Source organism: Paroedura picta, chromosome 13, assembly GCF_049243985.1.
Source record: "Paroedura picta isolate Pp20150507F chromosome 13, Ppicta_v3.0, whole genome shotgun sequence".
NCBI classification, from domain to species: Eukaryota; Metazoa; Chordata; class Lepidosauria; order Squamata; family Gekkonidae; genus Paroedura; species Paroedura picta.
The window spans coordinates 80,959-99,482 of NC_135381.1; the positions used below are offsets into that span (position 1 = coordinate 80,959).

At 49.3% G+C, this 18,524-nt stretch overlaps 3 protein-coding genes across 10 annotated transcripts in view; 1 reads left to right on the forward strand and 2 right to left on the reverse strand.

The window, feature by feature from the left end:
• The first annotated feature begins 2,216 nt into the window (after positions 1-2,216).
• XBP1 (X-box binding protein 1) lies at positions 2,217-4,189 on the forward strand. Its single transcript, XM_077307402.1, is given in 6 exon segments — positions 2,217-2,481; positions 2,589-2,685; positions 2,796-2,912; positions 2,999-3,103; positions 3,106-3,207; positions 3,320-4,189. Coding segments are annotated over 6 exon segments (1,134 nt in total). The 5' UTR covers positions 2,217-2,317; the 3' UTR covers positions 3,869-4,189.
• Positions 4,190-6,591: 2,402 nt separating this feature from the next.
• CCDC117 (coiled-coil domain containing 117) lies at positions 6,592-9,559 on the reverse strand. The gene is made up of 5 exons (XM_077307403.1): positions 9,301-9,559; positions 9,098-9,148; positions 8,669-8,923; positions 8,261-8,398; positions 6,592-7,922 (listed from the first exon to the last, which is right to left on the reverse strand). The coding sequence occupies exons 1-5, from the start codon at positions 9,450-9,452 to the stop codon at positions 7,673-7,675; spliced, it is 846 nt and encodes a 281-aa protein (XP_077163518.1). The 5' UTR covers positions 9,453-9,559; the 3' UTR covers positions 6,592-7,672.
• A 1,070-nt stretch (positions 9,560-10,629) lies between these two features.
• CHEK2 (checkpoint kinase 2) overlaps positions 10,630-18,524 on the reverse strand; it is a 31,283-nt gene continuing 23,388 nt past the window's right edge. For 6 of the 8 annotated variants that reach the window (XM_077307395.1, XM_077307391.1, XM_077307393.1 and 3 more), the window contains 4 exons: positions 17,988-18,103; positions 17,427-17,512; positions 15,909-15,989; positions 10,630-11,130 (listed from right to left, as the gene is read on the reverse strand). In XM_077307395.1, the coding sequence (XP_077163510.1) occupies positions 11,053-11,130; positions 15,909-15,989; positions 17,427-17,512; positions 17,988-18,103 (361 nt within the window). In that variant the 3' untranslated portion in view covers positions 10,630-11,052. Of the gene's footprint in view, positions 11,131-15,908; positions 15,990-17,218; positions 17,294-17,426; positions 17,513-17,987; positions 18,104-18,524 lie in introns of those variants that run through there. The other 2 variants (XM_077307394.1, XR_013226134.1) reach the window with 2 other exon arrangements.

The window sequence follows — 18,524 nt, forward strand, 5'->3', positions numbered from 1 at the left end:
ATGAAAATAAAAAAAATCATTACAATAAAAAAAAAGATTTACCCTAATCTTTTAGGATATTTTGAAGGGAAAATGGACATTGGTTCACATGGGCAATACTACTGCTATGTTTTATTTTAAGAAACAGAGGGCAATTTCACTGAGGCTATATTGGGAGGCAATATCAGTTTGGCAGGAAGCACATTGAATAGGTGTGGAGCTAATTCCTATAGTGGGAGCACTGAATCTAGAAGCAGACAGGCTCAGTAGAGGGCACTCAGGACAAGATCCTGTACAAAACTTTTGAGACCTGAGGCTACTCACAAGTAGACCTATTTGCAGCTCCAGATTTTATTCCCTAGCTGGAAGGGAATAAAATACCTGGGAGATGCACTCCAGATCGTGTGGAAGGGAATACTGTTTTATGAGTTCCCACCTTTCCATTAATTCCCTGGGTGTTGGGAAACATATTATCAGACCACATGGATGCTATCCTTGTAGGCTGAGGAGAAAATTGTGACATGGCTTCAGAGAAGCTGAAGACATACTGATTACCTAACAAGAGACAGAAATGTACTGCTAGGCATAAGGAAAGAGCTCATTGCCTGGCTTGCTCCCGCTTGCCTCATTCGAGTTGTTGAATGCTACAAATCCCTTCTCTAGTATTCAGGGCTGCTTGAACGTGCTATGGGCAATCTTGGTCTTGCTTAACCCCCTTTTAAGCTACAAATGACCATGAAACATCACTGAGCAAAGACTGGAATTATATGGTCCCTACAACCCACACTGACTGGAGTTATATGGTTCCTACAACCCACACTGAAGAGCATTCAAGCTACAGCATTCTGCACCACTTGAAGTCTCCAAACGCTTCTCAAGGGCAGCAGTATGCTGATCTAGATGTAACATTATTTCCCCAGGAAAGACCGCAGCTGGCAACCCAGATAAACCTGGCACCAAAGCACTCTTGTCCACCGCTGCCACCTGCATCTCCAGCTGTAGGCCCAAGAGCACCTCGAGACTCAGTCTGAGCTGGAATTTCTGAGAAGTGGCCTTGCAAGTCAACTGCTTCTGTGTTTATTCACCATTCAGCATCAGTGGGTTTCTGCCAAAAATTCATAGGTACATTCACACCTGTGGCTTCCTGTTCCAAACCAGGATATGTAAACAAGCAGCAGTGTATTGCAAAGAGATTGCAGCATGCAGCAGGGTGCTTGTGAGAGAACTGGTTGAGCCGGCTGGCCCTGGAGCACAGCCAGGCTGCCAGGAAGGAAGAAGAAGAAGAAGAGTTGGTTCTTATATGCCGCTTTTCCCTACCCGAAGGAGGCTCAAAGCGGCTTACAGTCGCCTTCCCATTCCTCTCCCCACAACAGACACCCTGTGAGGTGGGTGAGGCTGAGAGAGCCCTGATATTACTGCTCAGTCAGAACAGCTTTATCAGTGCCGTGGCGAGCCCAAGGTCACCCAGCTGGCTGCATGTGGAGGAGTGCAGAATCGAACCTGGCTTGCCAGATTAGAAGTCCGCACTCCTAACCACTACACCAAACTGGCTCTCTGGAAGCACAAGAGAAGGCTGGATTGCAAAGCCGCCCCCTGCCCCATCTGCAGCATGGACTGCAGATGACAACCAGTACTGAGAACTCCACGCGCATCCCCAGATATAGCCTGGAATACCTCACTGGTAAGCAGGCCTCATCCAGCCTGTGTGCCCTTCCAGACACACCTGCTCAGCTCAGCATACGACTCCCCACCTGACACTCAGAAGGAGAAGGCCGTGAGCCCATGGGATCCACCACTAAATCCCCCCCCCCAAGTGCACCATTCTGGCAAGCGACACCCCAGCCCGACACCCTCCAGAGAGGACTCCCGGGGCACGGGCCGGGAGGGTGGCCAAGGGGTCGTGCAAGGGCAGGCAGACAGGTAGATAGGCCTGCCGGCCCAGCCCGTGGCCGCCGAGTCGGGGCCCAGGCACTCCTGCGGCAGGAAGGAAGCTCCTGGGGAACGGACTCGGCCGCCGCCAGCCAAGGCGCCCGGAAAGGCCCCCCGGCTCAAGAGGGCCCTGCGGCGCCTGCGCAGAAGTGCCCGGTCGCGAGCTGGGCCCGAGGGCGACGTGGCGCAGTGGGCGGGAGGCCGCCTCCCTCCCCGCCTCCAGCGCGTGGTCCAATCGGCGAGCGCCTCCGCGGCCCCGCCTACTCGCGGCGGCCAATAGCCGGCAGCCACGACGGGAGATATCCGGAGGGACCGGCGCCGGCCGCGCAGTGAGGGGCCCAAGCGGCGCCAGAGCGGGACGCGGGGAGTCGTCGCGCAGCTAGCCCAGCCCAGAGGCCGACGCGGGGCCATGGCGCCCCTCCCGGGCCCCGCCGCCCAGCCCCGGCTCCTGCTTCTCCCGGCGGCCGTGGCGCCCGCCGGCCCGGGCTGCGCCTCCGCCTCGACGCCCCCGCCGCCCCCGCGCAAGAGGCAGCGCCTGGCCCACCTCAGCGCCGAGGAGAAGGCCCTGCGCCGGTGAGCCGGGCGGTGGGCGGTGGGCGGTGGGGGGGAGCGGGCACCGTCCTGCCTGACCCCGGCCCTGCCCTGACGGCGCCGTGTCTCCCTCCCCCCCCTCTCCCCAGGAAGCTGAAGAACCGCGTGGCGGCGCAGAGCGCGCGGGACCGGAAGAAAGCGCGCATGGGCGAGCTGGAGCGGCAGGCCGTCGAGCTGGAGGCCGAGGTGAGCCGGGCGGCGTGTGTGTGTGTGTGGGGGGGGGGGTTTGCCCTGCCTGCCTGCCTGCCTTGCTGATGGCCTCCTCTTCTTTCTCCTCCTCCTCCTCCACCCGGCAGAACCAGAAGCTGCTGGCCGAGAACCAGGCACTGCGGGAACGGACGCTCAACCTGGCCCTGGAGAACCGGGAGCTGCGCCTGCGCCTTGCACTGCCTACGCCGGAGGCGGTGCCCAAGGTCAGACTCCCCTCCCGCCCGGACCCGCCCCGCCGCTTGCTCTGCCGCCTCCTCTCACAGCCCACCCATCCCCTTCTCCGTCGCAGGTGGAGGTGACCGCAGAGCCGCTCTGGGACGCTGTCCTGGATGAGGAGCAAGAGGACGAGGAAGAGGAGGTGCTCGGCCTGGGGCCGGCGACCGGGTCCGCTGAGTCTGCAGCACTTAGACTACGTGTTCCTCTGCAGCAGGGACAGGCCCAGCAGTCGCCCCCCTGGGCTGCCTCCGCCTGGATCCTGACAGCAGCTCTGGCTCTGAGGTGAGCCCCCCCCTTCTCCCTTGCAGGGGCTGGGACCTGTCCTTCTGTCCCACCATAACAGCCTTTGAAGTCGGGCTGGGCTCTTCTGTTAATGGGGTTCCATCTCTTGCAGTCGGATCTCCTCTTGGGCATTCTGGACAGCTTGGACCCAGACATGTTTCTGCACTGCAGAACCCCAGAGCCAGCTTTTGCGGAGCCAGTGCAGCAGGAGGAGGAAGAATGTGCCAGAAAAATGGATCCCCTACCACCCTCTCCTAGCTTCCCTCTGGGGTCCTCACTGCCCAAGCTGGAAGCCATTAATGAACTGATCCGTTTTGACCACGAATACACCAAGCCTTTTATCTTGCAGATTGCATCAGAGGTCAGCCAGGCTAGTATGCTAGAGAGAGCAGACAGTGTGACTCCTTTCCCCTCTGAAAGTGAACTCCTTGAGCCCCCTGCGTGCGTAAAAGAAGAGCCTGTAGACATCCTTTTACCTGAGCTAGGGGTCTCACACCTTCTCTCCCCAGAACAGAAGCAGTCACTGATGGACGCCTCCAGTGATTCAGGTTATGAAGGCTCCCCCTCCCCCTTCAGTGATCTGTCCTCTCCCTTGGGCACAGACTATGTGTGGGATGAGGCTTTTGCCAATGAACTATTTCCTCAGCTCATCAGTGTCTGAGTGCCTGTGTCGTATCCCTTTCCTGCCAATGTTGCAAGGTTATTTTCCAGGAACATTCCTTTTCAAAGTGTTTTGGCAGAAGTATTGGTCCCTTTTATAACTACCCAGTTTGTGCCTAAGCAAGGTTTTAAGGGATCCCCTTGTAAGAAACAGACTGGATTAGGAGTGGAAATCCTCTCTAAGTGATGGCCTATACTCCTGAGGGGTCTTATTCAGTTATGTAAATAAACATTAAATTTGTCCGAGATGTTTTATAAAAGAATTTTTGGTTTGTTTTTCTGCTGTGAAGTTACAAATTTGCATTAAATGCATTGCCAAGTACTTTTTTCCTGCTTTTCTATGAGAGGTAGCTGCTTACAATAAAGGAGAAAAGGTATTTATTTAAAACATTTTATTAACTGCCTTTCCCCCTTATGGAACTGAAGATTGCTCTCAATCATTTAAGTTCTGGCTGGAAAGTGTTTTAGAAGGTATTTCTGATGCTTAAAGCACTGTTGCATTAGGGTATTTGAGCTTTTGTGAAGGTGATCTAAGCATTACAAAAGATTGTGGTGCTAGAGCAAGAAAGCTGTACTGAATCAAGCCATTGGCCTATCCAGCCCAACGTTTTTACAGTGATCAAATCCTAGGTGTTAGTGGAGGGACCAGACGGAGGGTGCAGGGAATAAGTTTGGCCCTGCACAGAAGAGAGGAAGCAAGAACCAAAAATCTGTGACTACTACCCAGAAGTGCTAACCAACGTAACAGCTGGAGAAGGGCCCATAAAAGTCTACACAGTTGCCGGGAAGGAACTGCAAGTAGCAGAAAGAAACTTCTCAATTTTATGCTTACAGCAACCTGGTGACATTAGGCTGAGAAAATGTTAACCATATAAAATGCATTTGCAACACTTCTATGCATAAATTAGCAAAAAGAGCAAGTTTCCTGAGGTGTTTAGGTGATATAAATCCTGCCAGCCTAGGTACTTATTAATGATTCTGTTTGCAACCTGCCTGGCATCTGAACATGAAAACAAATTGCTTCTTTGCTTTACCCATCCAGAGGCAATGGGAACAGTAGCAGCCAAAGGTTGGCTTCAAGGGCAAATGTATCCAGTGATCAAAGGTGGTCTGCTGCTCTAGACAGCATTACATTTCATTGAGTTATAAACTGTCCCATCTGAAAAACATGTCTTGCAGGAAGTAGCTCTTTTGGCTTTGAGCTCCAACAGCATGGCAAAATGCATCATACTCTTCTGGGCTAGAGGCTGTCAACCAGGCAGGCAAAATTGCCTGGATCAAAGCAGGGCTTAGTGCTTGAACAGGTAAGGTATGTTGCTGTGCAACCTGAAAGCACTGCAATACATACAGTGGCAAGCTGATATTTGTGTCTCCACATATACCCCTTTCAAGACCAACACACAGCACTCTAGAAACATTAAAAATGTATTGGGAATAAGGATGTACCAATCACAGCTTGGTCCGACGCAAGGCAGACCAGAATTGGATGTGTCTTGGATCAGAACAAAAGAACCCAGAAACACTCCACCTTCCTTGCATGGCACACAAAATGAAATTCACCCTCTGGCTAGAGAAAACTAGGGAAATTAGCAGTCCATAACTTCAAAGAATCCATTCTAGCAAGATTATGACAAGCTTATAAAATATGCAATTCCTAACAATTCTGTTTACTAATTTAGGCAGTTGCTGTCTTGTCTTCCCAAGCTGGTCACCTAAGGGGCCACACAGGCCATCTAGTCCAACCCCCTGCTCAACGCAGGATCAGCCCTAAGCATCCAAGAGAAGTGTGTATCCAACCCACCACCTCCTTAGGCAGCCTATTCCACTGTTGAACTACTCTGACTGAAAAATCTTTTCCTGATATCTAGCCTATACCGTTGTACTTGTAGTTTAAACCCATTACTGCGTGTCCTTTCCTCTGCAGCCAATGGGAACAACATCCTACCCTCCTCCAAATGACAACCTTTCAAATACTTAAAGAGGGCTATCATGTCCCCTCTCAACCTCCTTTTCTCCAGGCTGAACATTCCGAAGTCCCTCAACCTATCTTCATAGGGTCTGGACCCTTGGCCCCAGATCATCCTCGTCGCTCTCCTGTAGCCTTTCAATTTTTATCTACATCCTTGAAGTGAGGTGTCAGAACTGCACACAGTACTCCAGGTGTGGTCTGACCAGTGCCGTATACAATCGGACTATGACATCTTGTGATTTTGATGTGATGCCCTTGTTGATACAGCCCAAAATGGCATTTGCCTTTTTTACCGCTGCATCACACTGCCTGCTCATATTTAGCTTACAATCCACAAGTACCCCAAGGTCTTGTTCACACACAGTGTTACCTAGAAGCGTATCCCCATCCAGTAGGCATGCTTTTCATTTTTCTGACCCAGATGCAGAACTTTACACTTATCTTTATTAAATTGCATCTTGTTCTCATTGCCCATTTTTCCATTGTGTTCAGATCTCGCTGAACTCTGTCTCTATCTTCTGGAGTATTTGCCATGCAATCACCTTCCCTTCCTTTTCCTACAACAGACACCTTGTGAGGAAGGTGGGGCTGTGTTAGTTGTGACAGGATGGCTCTGTAAAAACAGCACAATCAGGCCTGTGATAAGACCAGCTGCAGCTCAGCTCCATAGGGATGTAACAGACTGCAGGAGATAAAACCCCTATTTCAAAGCAAGACAACTGTGAACATAAACTAATAAATGTTACATGTAAAGCTTATTTCAGATTTATGCAAAGTGTTAATATTTAATTCAATATCAAAATAGAAATGCTGTATGTGTATTAAGCCATAGAGGCTCACATGTACTGATGGTAGAATTTTTTAAAATAGCAAATGGGGAAAACACAAAAGTAAATGAAGCAGAAGATTCTGACATTCAGGGAAGTGACCTAGCCACTGTCCAGATTGTTAGCATTAGGTAAAGTTAATTCTGTGGCTTTCTAGCACCCAAGGAAATTTGTTAGCATCCCAACCCAGAAGAAAGCATTTATGTGCTCCTGTCTGACTGTGCCTTAAGCAGCCTGACAATACCAGCCATGAATCAAAGACCTTAGATAGAAACCAAAACAAATTCCCTGTTTGAGATGTCTCAGCGGAGAGGGTCTTAAGTCAGCAATCATGCCTGGGGTCAGCATAGCTAAAATCTGTAGGAGGCTCAATTACATGAGACTGAAACTGGCACTTGGAGAAAGCTCCAAATATTGCATTCACATATTATGTTTACTTATCAAAATCCTACTGAGAACACTCACAAGTGATCTCCAATGAGCCCTCTGGAGGAAAGGAAGCAGAAGTTCTGTGGACCAAAAATAAGCTTTAGTTGATCCAGCACCTTGCTTCCCAGCCATATTTGAAGGGTCACTTTTTGTTCCTCGTAACATTCAAACACTGGCCAAGTTACAGGGATTAAGGGGTGGCAAAAAGTATGTACATAGAAGTCATCTCTCCAAAGGCTACAATCTCACAATCGTGTTTCCCCTTCTAAATCAGCACAAAACCATTCCTTGGGGATCAACACAGAATGTTGCTCATTGTTCATGAGGCATACAGAAGGGCCTGAACCTTGGCTTGTTTCAGAATTTTACTCCACAAATGAGCAATGGACCAACATTTCTGTCTTTCTTCTTTAAAAACAAGCTTGTTTTCTTCTTGAGTTATAAAGTGACTTTTCCCATTTCTTGGGTCCTGAAGCCATTTCATACTTTTGAACGTCACCCTAAAAAAATACGTGTCCTTCTCTACCATCGAATACCCGCAAATCCAAAAGGGTGAAGAAACATTAACATGCCCCAGGTTCTACAACTCCATCTCCTCTTCTGAGCACCCAGCAGGTTCCATAGTGCTGTAGAAAACTGAAGGCATCTCTGTTTGCTGTGGTTCAGAGAACTGTCCTGTTTGGAGGTTGAAAGCAGCTTCAAGGATCGGTGGTTTCGCAGGGCACCTTTCGGCCATTGGCTTGGCATTTTTTACAGAAATAGACTTTGCTTTTTTGGTGAGGAATTCAGGGAGAGGCTTCCAGACGACTAGCTCCATGGAGGGACGACTCCTGAGTGGAAAGGAGCACTTGAATCAAAACATTCGGCTGTGGGGAGGGACTAGTGGCCTCATCAAGGCAATTCCAAGGGCAGATATGTCACAGCTTCCCCCCTCCCCACAGTGACAGGAAGCACAGGTCCCCTTGTTTCAGTTCTACTACATCACAAGACAGTCAAAAGTCTTTGTCATTCCCAATGTCTCAAACCACACGCCTGTTCAGGTGTAACTAATCGGGACACACCACAGCCAACACAGGTGTAGTCAGTGGTCCTGTTCTGCCTAAGCAGGACCACACCTCAGTGGCACAAGACCTGCCTTAGCCCCCTCTCAGCCGTCACCAAAACTTACATGGACTCTATTATTTTCTTGGTCAGGCCTCCAGTGTAATCTCTCTTCAGCCCTGTTTTAAGAGTATCGGATAGGACGAGGGTGGGCAGGTTGCCTACAGGCTCCTCCGCCAACCCCTCTTCGTCTTCATCAGTTATTCTATGAGAGCAGAAAGACAACAGCCACGGCACTTACACCAAACACCAGTTGAGGACCTCTGCTCAAGGACAGCTGCCCCCATGCCAGCAGCAAAGTTCCACAACTACAGGCAAACATGACAGAAGGCATCTTTTCTTGCGATCTCTGTGATCTGGGTTTGCAAGGGCCTCAGAACCAGGCTCTTGCTCATAGCCATGCAAAAGGGAGTCACAAGACGCAGCACAGAGACACACAGTTCTGCTCCCACAGAGCGTAGACCTCTAGGCTTACCTGGCCTCGATCTCCTGGAGCTTCCTGCGAGCGGCCTCGTACTGCTGCTGCTGCTGCTGCTGCTGCTGCTGCTGCTGCTCCCCCGTCACTTGCTCCATCTCCTCACAGGGCACATCCAGGAGGCCCGGTGGGCTGCTGACACTGGGGCTTGCTGGCTGGCCTGCGCAGGTCACCCACCGCTCAGCAGCAGCAGCGGCGGCGGGAGCCGGCGGGGAGAGCCCCGCGGCGGTCAGTCGCTTCTTGCGGGCCGGGCAGCTGGGAAGCAAACAACGCCGTCGGGGCTGCGAGCGGACTGACCAAGGGCCGGCGCTTCCTCCAGGAAACAGAGCGCCAGTCCCGGCCTGCCCCCCGGCGCCGCAGGCTCCGGCCAGGGGGGACCCGCCGGACGACCCCCGCCCCGCCCCGCCCCGCCCGAAGCGCATCACTCACTCCTCGGGCTCCTCGTCCAGCGGGTGCTTCCTCCGGCAGCACAGCCACGCGCTGGGCAGGCAGACAGACAGACAGACAGACTGACGGACGGGGTCCTGAGGAGCGGGAGGGGGCTGCTGCTGCTGCAGCTACGGCGCTCCCCCCACCACCCGCCAGCTCTCCCCTCCTCCCCCCCCCCAGCGCCCAGGCAGGCAGGGACTTACCGGGGGCCGCCCCGCAGCGACCGCGGAGGGTCCAGGCCGGGCTCGCCGCGCGGGGCCGCCCAGAGCGAAGGCCGCCCGCGCCCGGAGGCGCCCGCCAGGCCCAGCCCGCAGCCCGCCGCCAGCTCGCCCAAGCCCCGGTCCAGCGCCGCCATCGACCCGCCCGGGGGGGGGGGGGGGTCTCGCCGCCGCTGCGCCCCGCACGGAGGGAGGGAGGGAGGGAGCCGCCGCCCCAAGGCCCGCCGGGAAGCGTAGTTCGGCGTCGGGAGGAGCAGAGCACGGCGGGAGCTGTAGTCCGGGCCAGCCGCTTTCGACGCTGACGTCCGCGGCGGTGGCGTGCGTGCGTAACCACGGAGAGGCGGAGGCTAGAGCGGCGCCCGCCCGCCCGCCGGCCGCCCTCTCTCCCGCGGGGCTCCAACGCCCCTGCCTCTCGGGCTGCGCCGGGGCTTGGGAAGCGTCACAAGGTCGCCTGCGGCAGGGGAAGCGGCCTCCGCATGGCATGGCATGGCATGGCCTGGCTCGCTCGGGCGGCTTAGCGCCGCTGGAGGGCTTGCATCGCGGTGCCCTTATTCTGACCCGACGCTGTAGTCCCGAACATGCATGCAAGCAGCAGGGACTCCCAGGGACGGAGCTTTCCGGAGTCAGCCACGGCGACACGAGGGCGCTTGCAAGCTGTGGCCCCTCCTGCTCAGCGTAGATCTGGTCCCGGCAAATGCCACCCCGTAGTCGGCCGGCTGCGTCTGGAAGGCTCGGCTACCCCGACACGAACACAGGCGGCGGGCCAATCCGGCCCCTGGATTGCCCGCCTCCAGGAGCCGACCGCGCCAACCAGACCATGTAGGCACTCCGGCTAGGAGGCCATGCACGCGGGTAAGCAGCGCTCTTCCCAGGCGGAAAGCGGCCGGGGAGGCCCCGTGCTTGCCGGGGGTGTTTTTGAGGACGGGCGCCCCTTCCCCAGTTTCTTTGGAGCAGTACCCCAGCCAAGGTCTACAACCTTCAATCCCTTCAGACCTCAAAATATCATCCTACTCTTAGCTGCTTCTGCACCTTCCTACTAGCATCCAAGATTATCGTCTTAAAAGACAATTTACCAGCAGAGTGGAAGAAAGCACTAAAGTGCTTGACCAGCAAAGGGCGTCAGAGTAAGAGATTTAAAGAACTCTTTCATTGCTCCTCCCCCCACTATCATTCTGAGCTGGGAGAAGGAAGTTGCCAATGGTACAAGCATTTCATTTACAACTAACTCCAGTACTTTGGTGAGGAAAATTTGGGGCGGGGGGGGGGGAGGTTGGAAATCAGCAAATGTACTTGAAAGAATGTACTTTACACCAATTTGACTCACTAAGAAAGTATATAATTGGGAGCTCAAGAATGAGAGTATCCCTGAAACACAATTCACATAGCTTTCAGAAACTTGAGCCAGAACCAGTGCACAGAAAAGCAAAAAGGGCCTTGGAGGACAAGGTGTTCTTTAAGGTAGCAATCTTTCGTAAGAATGGGACAGAAAGTTTGTACATAAACACCGGGATACTGCATGCAGAGATGGAATTAAAAGCATAGAACACCAAAACAAACACCACAGATGAGTTCATTTACCAAAGTAAGAAGTGGGGAACATCAGAAATTTCCCACTGTTCACCAAATCTCTACATTCTTAGCAAACAGTTCTTTATCAGTGGCTGATGTGCAAAAACTTTATACATTTTTAAATTCTAGAAAAATTTACAGCAACAGTTAAAAAGTTGATCCACTTTTTCAGCTTAGAGTATGAGTGGCACGTTTATTCCTTGGGGTGTCTTCCTCTTCATGGTGCCGTTTTCTGTTTGGAGATGGCTGGAAGAACAAGGGAGAAAACTAGTTATCTGTAACTTGTTAATCGAGAATCTTCTGTGCAGGCACATGTGGAGATTGTGCATGAGCAGGCTTGCCATCAAACAGGTTTTACAACTAAGAGACTCTGGAGGTGCTGTGTTCTCGCCAAGGGGCCATATGCTCCTGAACGGTGGTGCCCCGACCCTCAGTACCTCTAGCACTGACAAAGTCAGAGAATGCAGTGAGGCTCTGCTCTGGTTCGGCCTCCCTTGGAGTACTATGTTCAATTTTGGGCAACACAGTTGAAGAGGGATGTAGTCAAACTGGAGCGTGTCCAGAGGAGGGCAACAAAGATGGTGAGGGGTTTGGAGACCAAGACATATGTGGAAAGGTTGGGGGAACTTGTTCTGTTTAGCCTGGAGAGGAGGTGACTGAGAGGGGATCTGATAACCATCAAAGGATGTCATGTAGAGGATGGAGCAGAGTTGTTCTCTCTTGCCCTTGAGGAATGGACCAGAACCAATGGGATGAAACTAATGGGAAAAAAATACTGTCTAAACATCAGAAAGAAGTTCCTGACAGAGCCATCTGACTGAGAGGCTGATTCTGTGAAGGTTCAAGGGGGTGGCAGGTTACAGTGGATGAGCAATAGGGTTGTGAGTGTCCTCCCCAATCTCCTGCCTGCCAGGGGAAAGCACTCTGCTGAGCACACTCTGCGCCACTCCCCCCAGCCTTCTGGACGCTGGGGGAGGGCAGGGAAGGCTGATTCGGCGTGCTCCATAGTGACCATACTGCTCTCACCTGTCCCCTGGCAACCCTACTCTGGGGCCACCAGAGTCATAAGGGACCTGACCTGCTGGTACACCTACTTCCATTTCCCCATCCAAAATAGAAACTGAAAGGGACCTCGGATTGAGGGGTGTAGTTCTAGGTTTCTCCTAAGGCGGGGGTCATCAACCCCTGGTCCGCAGCCTGGTACTGGGCCGCGAAGGCCTCAGTACCGGGCCATCGGCGGCTGCGCCTGCCTCTGCCCCCCCCAACAAGAAGCTCACCAGGCCACAATCAAACCGGCTCGGCTAGCTTCTTGCTGTGGGGGGGGGGGGAGAGGCAGGCGTGGATGCAAGCGCGCATGCATGGCGTACAGACGGGCACAGTGGTGAGACTTTGTTGTGCTTATCCTTCTTCTTGGGCTTATTCTTTGCCTTCTCAAGCTGATGGTTCAGATGAAGCATGCTGAATCGGAGGGAAGCGTGACCTTGATTGGATTTGTGACATGGATCTGGGAAGTGGAGCCAACATTTGTTAAATCCAGGGACTCAGCACTGGGCTATTTCTCAGGAACCAACTTGGCCAAGAGGTCCAGTGCTTTAAGGCTTTCTCCCAAATTGCTGCTTTAAGCTTTGACATCCTGTCTCCTCTGGCTTTGGGGGTGAAGCGCTGGAAGGCTTTACATGTGGGAACATTGTTACACAAAAAAAAAAACAGACATAAGTCCTGTTAATCTGTTTTGTCATCTTCACATTATAAAGGGTGCATTTTTTGAAGACAGCTTTTTGAGTCTAGATCTCAGAAGCAAAAGCAACTCCAGCAAGCCAGTAAAGCAATTCCTCCACAAGAATAATCTAGGATAGCAATCCCCAACCTGTGGGCTGCGGACCACATGTGGTCCTTTGACTAATTGGAGGTGGGCCCTGAAGGACGCCTCCCCCCCCCGGGGCCTTTACAACACACTTTGGGTGTCATTGTCTCCCATCACTCCCAGATGGGACTATCTCGTTGCAGAGAAACAAGCTCAGGGTTCCCATTGATTTGTCATTGTCATGAGTTAAAATTTCCATGAAAATAAAATGTTCCTTATGTTCATTGTTGTGGCGTGTCTGTATCTTATTTTGAAGGGATGTTTAAACATTACCATAGCGATCAGAGAGCGTTAGGGCAGTGGTTGAGAGTAGAGGAGTAAACTACCCCCCCCACCGGGCCTCAGTAAAAGGCGGTGAGTGGTCCCCGGTGATAAAAAGGTTGGGGACCACTGATCTAGGATACTCCATGTAGATGACCTTCTATTTTTCAGCAGCAAAACAGGAACTGAGGGTGGGGGCACTGCTGCACAGAAGGGTGGGGGCGCTGCTGCTCCTGGGCAGGAAGACATTTCTGCCTCTGGTGCAAAGCACCCCCTGGAGGCTCTTAGCTGTAAAGACCTTTCCAATGGCAGGTCGCCTCATGTGTACTCCTCATGTGTGACTACACAGAAGATTAGATTCAAATGGGTAGCCGTGTTGGTCTGAAGTAGCAGAATCCAGTTGCACCTTTAAGACCAACAAAGATTTATTCAGGCCATGAGCTTTTGAGTGCAAGCACTGTTGGTCAGGCTATGAACTTCTTACATGACAGGGAATATATAGCAAAAATCAATTATGTTACATCAGTAGACTGTGTCACAATACAGATTTTATTGTACACAGAAGATTGATAAGGAATGAAATCTTTCCCCTCTACCTTCTGCAGCAAGCAAAAAAAGAAAAAGAAAAAAAATCACCTGCAGGTGACCTCAGACCACACAGTGTAATATGTCTATCATTTACATGAAATACTCTGAACACTCACATCAACATATAGGATACCAGATTGTCATCTACAACTCTTATGTTTAATGCTATCGACCTTCTGCTTTTGGAAAGCCATCATCTGAACAAGCTGCATTATGCTCCAGGTCAACAATGGCACTCAGAAACTCAGAACCCTGAAATCTCATCAAGTTTTAGTAGAAGCCTCCAGCTGAAGCAATTTGTCTTGAAGTTCTGAAATCCCCAGAAACTATGATGCTTGAAATTTTTCAGGATGAAAATCAATTAATTGCAAGTTAATGTGAGGCCTTTTCAAACAATTCCACCTGTTCACTAGTTACAGTGAATGAACTTACAAGCCAAGGACAGTGTATATAACTTGATTGTTCTTTCTGTGTTGAGTAACTTGATATACAGCTGAATGTGTGATACAAACCTCACATTTATCCAGGTACTGGTTATTGCTGGTTTCATTAATAAAATGAATGCGCACTGGTTCTTCTTACAAACAGATGTATATGCACAGGCAATATGTGAGTTCAGTGTAATGTGTGAACAGGACTACTTTTTCTACATCACAAGACAATATAAGAAGTATATGTTGCTTACGTTTAGCAACACCCCCCACCAAGAAAGCGTTAGTATGGAAGATTGAGCATTAATCTGGGAGAAGATAAACATTAGAGACATGTACTGTCACCTGCAGACATGACTGTAATCTCCTGATTCTCATTTAAAACACCTTTTGACTCAAATAAGATCCCTAAGGCAGTGAACACGAAAACATTTGAATATTAAAACAACATTTAAAGTATATAAATATTTCAATAAAAACACAAACAAAAAGCTCCAAAATTTTGGCACTACAACCTTTCTCAGGTCACCACCTTCAGACAGTTGGGGTAACCAAAGTAGTGCTGGCAGGGGCTTCTGGGAATTGTAGTCCATGGACATCTGGAGGGCCACAGTTTGACTACCCCTGCCTTAAGTTATATGTTGGTCCCAAACCACAGAGGGCTTTAAAGGCCAACGTCAGCATCTTGAATTGAGTCCATAAGCAAACTGGGAGCCAATGTAGATGGAACAAGTCTAGAGTAATGCGACCCCTTTGATGCACTCCACCCAACCCCAACTGCAGCATTCTGTACAAACTATTCAAGGGGAGCCACAAGTACAGCATAGTGTAGTAATTTAATCTAGATGTTACCAGGACATGAAAGTAAGATCTTCCCTGCCCAGGAAGGGCCACAGCTGGCTCACCAGCCAAAGCTGGTGAAAGGCACCCCTGGCCACCCTTGCCAACTGTTTATCTAAGAGGAGACCACTGTCCAGCAGCACCCAGCTGCTGTGAACCTGCTCCTTTAAGTAAATATAACCCCAACCAGGGCAGGAGATACTGATTTTGGAAAATGGTAGTTCAGTTTCTTAGCAAAACATATACCCTTGGAATCTAAAATAATACTAGAGTATTGAAACGGTTAAATGTATTTACCAGACAGGGAGCCATTTTAAAGTTTATTTACTGCTGCTAAAATGGTTATAGTAGCAAACTGGAACAAAAACACACCCACCACAGAATATATTGCCTTACAAGGTTAAAATTTTATCAGGAAAGTCAAAGGAAAACATTTTGAATAAAACATGTTTTATTGAAAATGTTTTCCGTTGACTTGCCTGATAAAATATTAGTCTTATTAATATGGCAAGTTTGCTGCTATAACCATTTTATCAGCAGTAAAGGTAAAAAGGTAAAGGTATCCCCTGTGCAAGCACCGAGTCATGTCTGACCCTTGGGGTGACGCCCTCTAGCGTTTTCATGGCAGACTCAATACGGGGTGGTTTGCCAGTGCCTTCCCCAGTCATGACCGTTTACCCCCCAGCAAGCTGGGTACTCATTTTACCGACCTCGGAAGGATGGAAGGCTGAGTCAACCTTGAGCCGGCTGCTGGGATTGAACTCCCAGCCTTATGGGCAAAGCTTTCAGACGGCTGCCTTACCACTCTGCGCCACAAGAGGCTCATTTTTAGCAGCAGTAAATAAGCTTAAAAATGGTTGGATGTTGTTTATTATATTCTGAAATGAGAATGTAAGTGAAAGTTTGTCAGTTTGCTTTTTATGAACCCTTATTGTAGATATTATAATTTCTTTGTGATTCTCCCTCCACCTACCCTGCCTGCCCATGTAAGTATTTTTCTTTTGTTATAAATTAGAAAATAATTTTAAAAATATATCTACCAAAGTTGGAGCTTCGGGTACAAGCACTGATTTGTTCAGTTGAATCAGCAGGTCTTGAAACCTCTGCTTCATACTTTTATCCTATGAAGAATCATCAAAATATTTTTCAAACTGGTTTTAAGCCGTGGGGATCACAAAGCAGTTTACAGGCAACAAAGCACAATCTAAAATAAAATGATGCTCCTATGCTTAAAATGCAAGACCAGATCTAAGGCCTTTCATATACACACACTCCTGAAATACGGGTGACAGTTATGTAGAAAGAAGGAAGTAACCAAGAGCGAGGAAACTGTGCAGGTAGGCAGAGAGGCCCTGGAATAAGCGGCAGGCACCACCCGTGTTTAAATGGTATCAAGGACCAATGGTTTAGTGTTTTAGCACTCAAAATCTTTTTGTCTCTTATTTATTTTTAGATTTTTAGCCTGCCATTCCCCAGAAGACTCAAGGCAGCTTACAACAGGCTTAAAATACAAAAATATATGTTTTAAAATATAATTTCAGTTTTAAAATAAATAAAATAAATAATCAGTTTAATTATAAAGTCTCTATGGCTGTTTCTTCTTGCATACACAATTAAAATTTATGGGGAGTATTTATAGTGGTGTGTTCTAGTGAACTTTTGAACAGGGAGGTCAGCATCTTCTAGGTGTTATTTCCGGCCTCAACAGTAGGCTTATGAGGAATTCTGATTGTGGCCACTGGGAATCTCTTGCCAAAATAGGGGAATTGGATCCAGACTTCCTTACTTCAGGGGCTGGAGAGGTTAGGCCTACTGGAACCGATAGGACTGAAGGCAACCCTGATTTGATTCCCGTGGCTACCAATGTCAATTTAAATGGAACTGCCAATAACACCCTCTCTCATAGGGCCACTTTCAATCTGGACGCTCTGTCCAAGCATGCTTTTGCAGTAAATTTTAGGCAGATCTCACAGGTACCCACAATGTGGGATTTGGTCATCTGAGGTGGGCATTTTAGTGGATAACTTAGTGAACTTTTAAAATAAAGCCTTGGGCACCATCATGGGGCCACAGGCTCTTAAGAAATAGTGAAGAAACTATTGGCAAACAATCTGGTATTTGACCACAACTTGCTGCAAGTTGAAATAAATATGAGTAATTCAACAGACTTTCCAAAGACCCAATCCGAAATCTATCCAGAGTGAAGCTAGAACACATCCAACACACATGGTGGCAGAATCACGTCAGCCTGACAGGACAAAGGCAGAGTATATAAATACCACAAATAAATAAACCCCATGGCATGCCAATATGTATTCCTTTAGTGACGATGCAGTGTTCAACGTTTTACCTTCTCCCAGGTTCCGTTGTTAGAAGACCACTCCCTACATCACATGGCTCTCCTTTCTGAACTTCTTCCCCCTTCCTATCATTGCAAAATCTCTAGTGAGGAATTTTAAGGAAGTATTTCAGCTAAGTTTATCTTGCACTCAATAGTTTCTTTACAATAAGCTCCCTTAAGTGGTGGTGCAGAGGCATCTATTCCCCTGAGCACGTACCTGAAGCCAGGGGTGCTCCAAGGCTTCTTCTATTTTGCATCGTTTGTCAACATCCACTGTTAGAAGCTTCTTTACCAAGTCCAAGGCTGCAATAAAACAGCAGAGCTGGCCAATGATTCAACACTACTTGTTATCCTTAAGGAGCCAAACAGCAGTCATGAGTGCTCAGCACCATACAAGACCATTTACTGCAAACAGAGGCCATTATTCTGATACCATTCACAGCCTGCTCCCCACCCAACCGGGATGTAACAGAGGCCCAGAATGCCATCAGAACAGTTCAGCCCATGACACTCAGGGCCCAGGCAATTTCCCTGCATCCATCTATAAAGGAAATGCCACTGGCATGGCAATGCAAATGGCCATTTGCTACTAGAGGCCCTGCATATAGAAATCTGCTGCCACAGGAATGTGACTGAATATAGCACAAGCAAAATCTCCTATACATCAAGTCATGATCACCTTCAATTTTATACAAAACATCTCTGTACGTAAGTACTCCAGATGAACGATCTAACAAAAAGTCTTCTCATTTATCCCTGCAGAATCACAACACCATACCCTCATCCGATACATGTTGCCACTTTTCCTCAGCAAAGAAGAAGCTGCCACAGGTGATCTGTTCCCTTAAAGACAGCCGAGCATTTTGATCCGAAAAGGGTGGGTAACCAGAGAGGCTGTTCAACAAACACAAGAAGGAAAAACTGGATTTATTTCAGCAAATAAAACTCTAGGCAGTTCTCAACAAAATCTTGTCTAACTAGCATTACACAGAGCAGCCAATGAGAAAGTCACCATTCGTAAAGCATACCTGAGGAAATCCCAGGTTCAAGCCCCACCTTGAGCCACAATTATTTCATAGGTTTGTTATGTCACTAAAATGCATCAACTTAATTCTATGCACATTTACTCATAAATAAAGAGAAATGGCGTGGATGGGATCCAAGGAACTGTAGTTCAAACCAAATTAGGCTAAGGGGGTTTGGCTGACCACGGCACAAGAACAAGCACTCAGCCTGTTCTGGCTGAAGGACAGTACCACTGGCTTTTGGTATCTTTGGCCAATTGCAGGTGGTTTGCTAGTCACAGCTTTGCCTT

Excerpts from the sequence above, each read along its gene's own strand:
- CCDC117 (XM_077307403.1), bottom strand. The coding sequence starts at position 9,452 with ATGGCGGCGCTGGACCGGGGCTTGGGCGAGCTGGCGGCGGGCTGCGGG. Across the intron at positions 8,924-9,097 it reads CTGGACGAGGAGCCCGAGGA|CTGCCCGGCCCGCAAGAAGC; the intron begins GTGAGTGATGCG and ends TTTGCTTCCCAG. Across the intron at positions 7,923-8,260 it reads AAGAAAATAATAGAGTCCAT|GAGTCGTCCCTCCATGGAGC; the intron begins GTAAGTTTTGGT and ends CTTTCCACTCAG.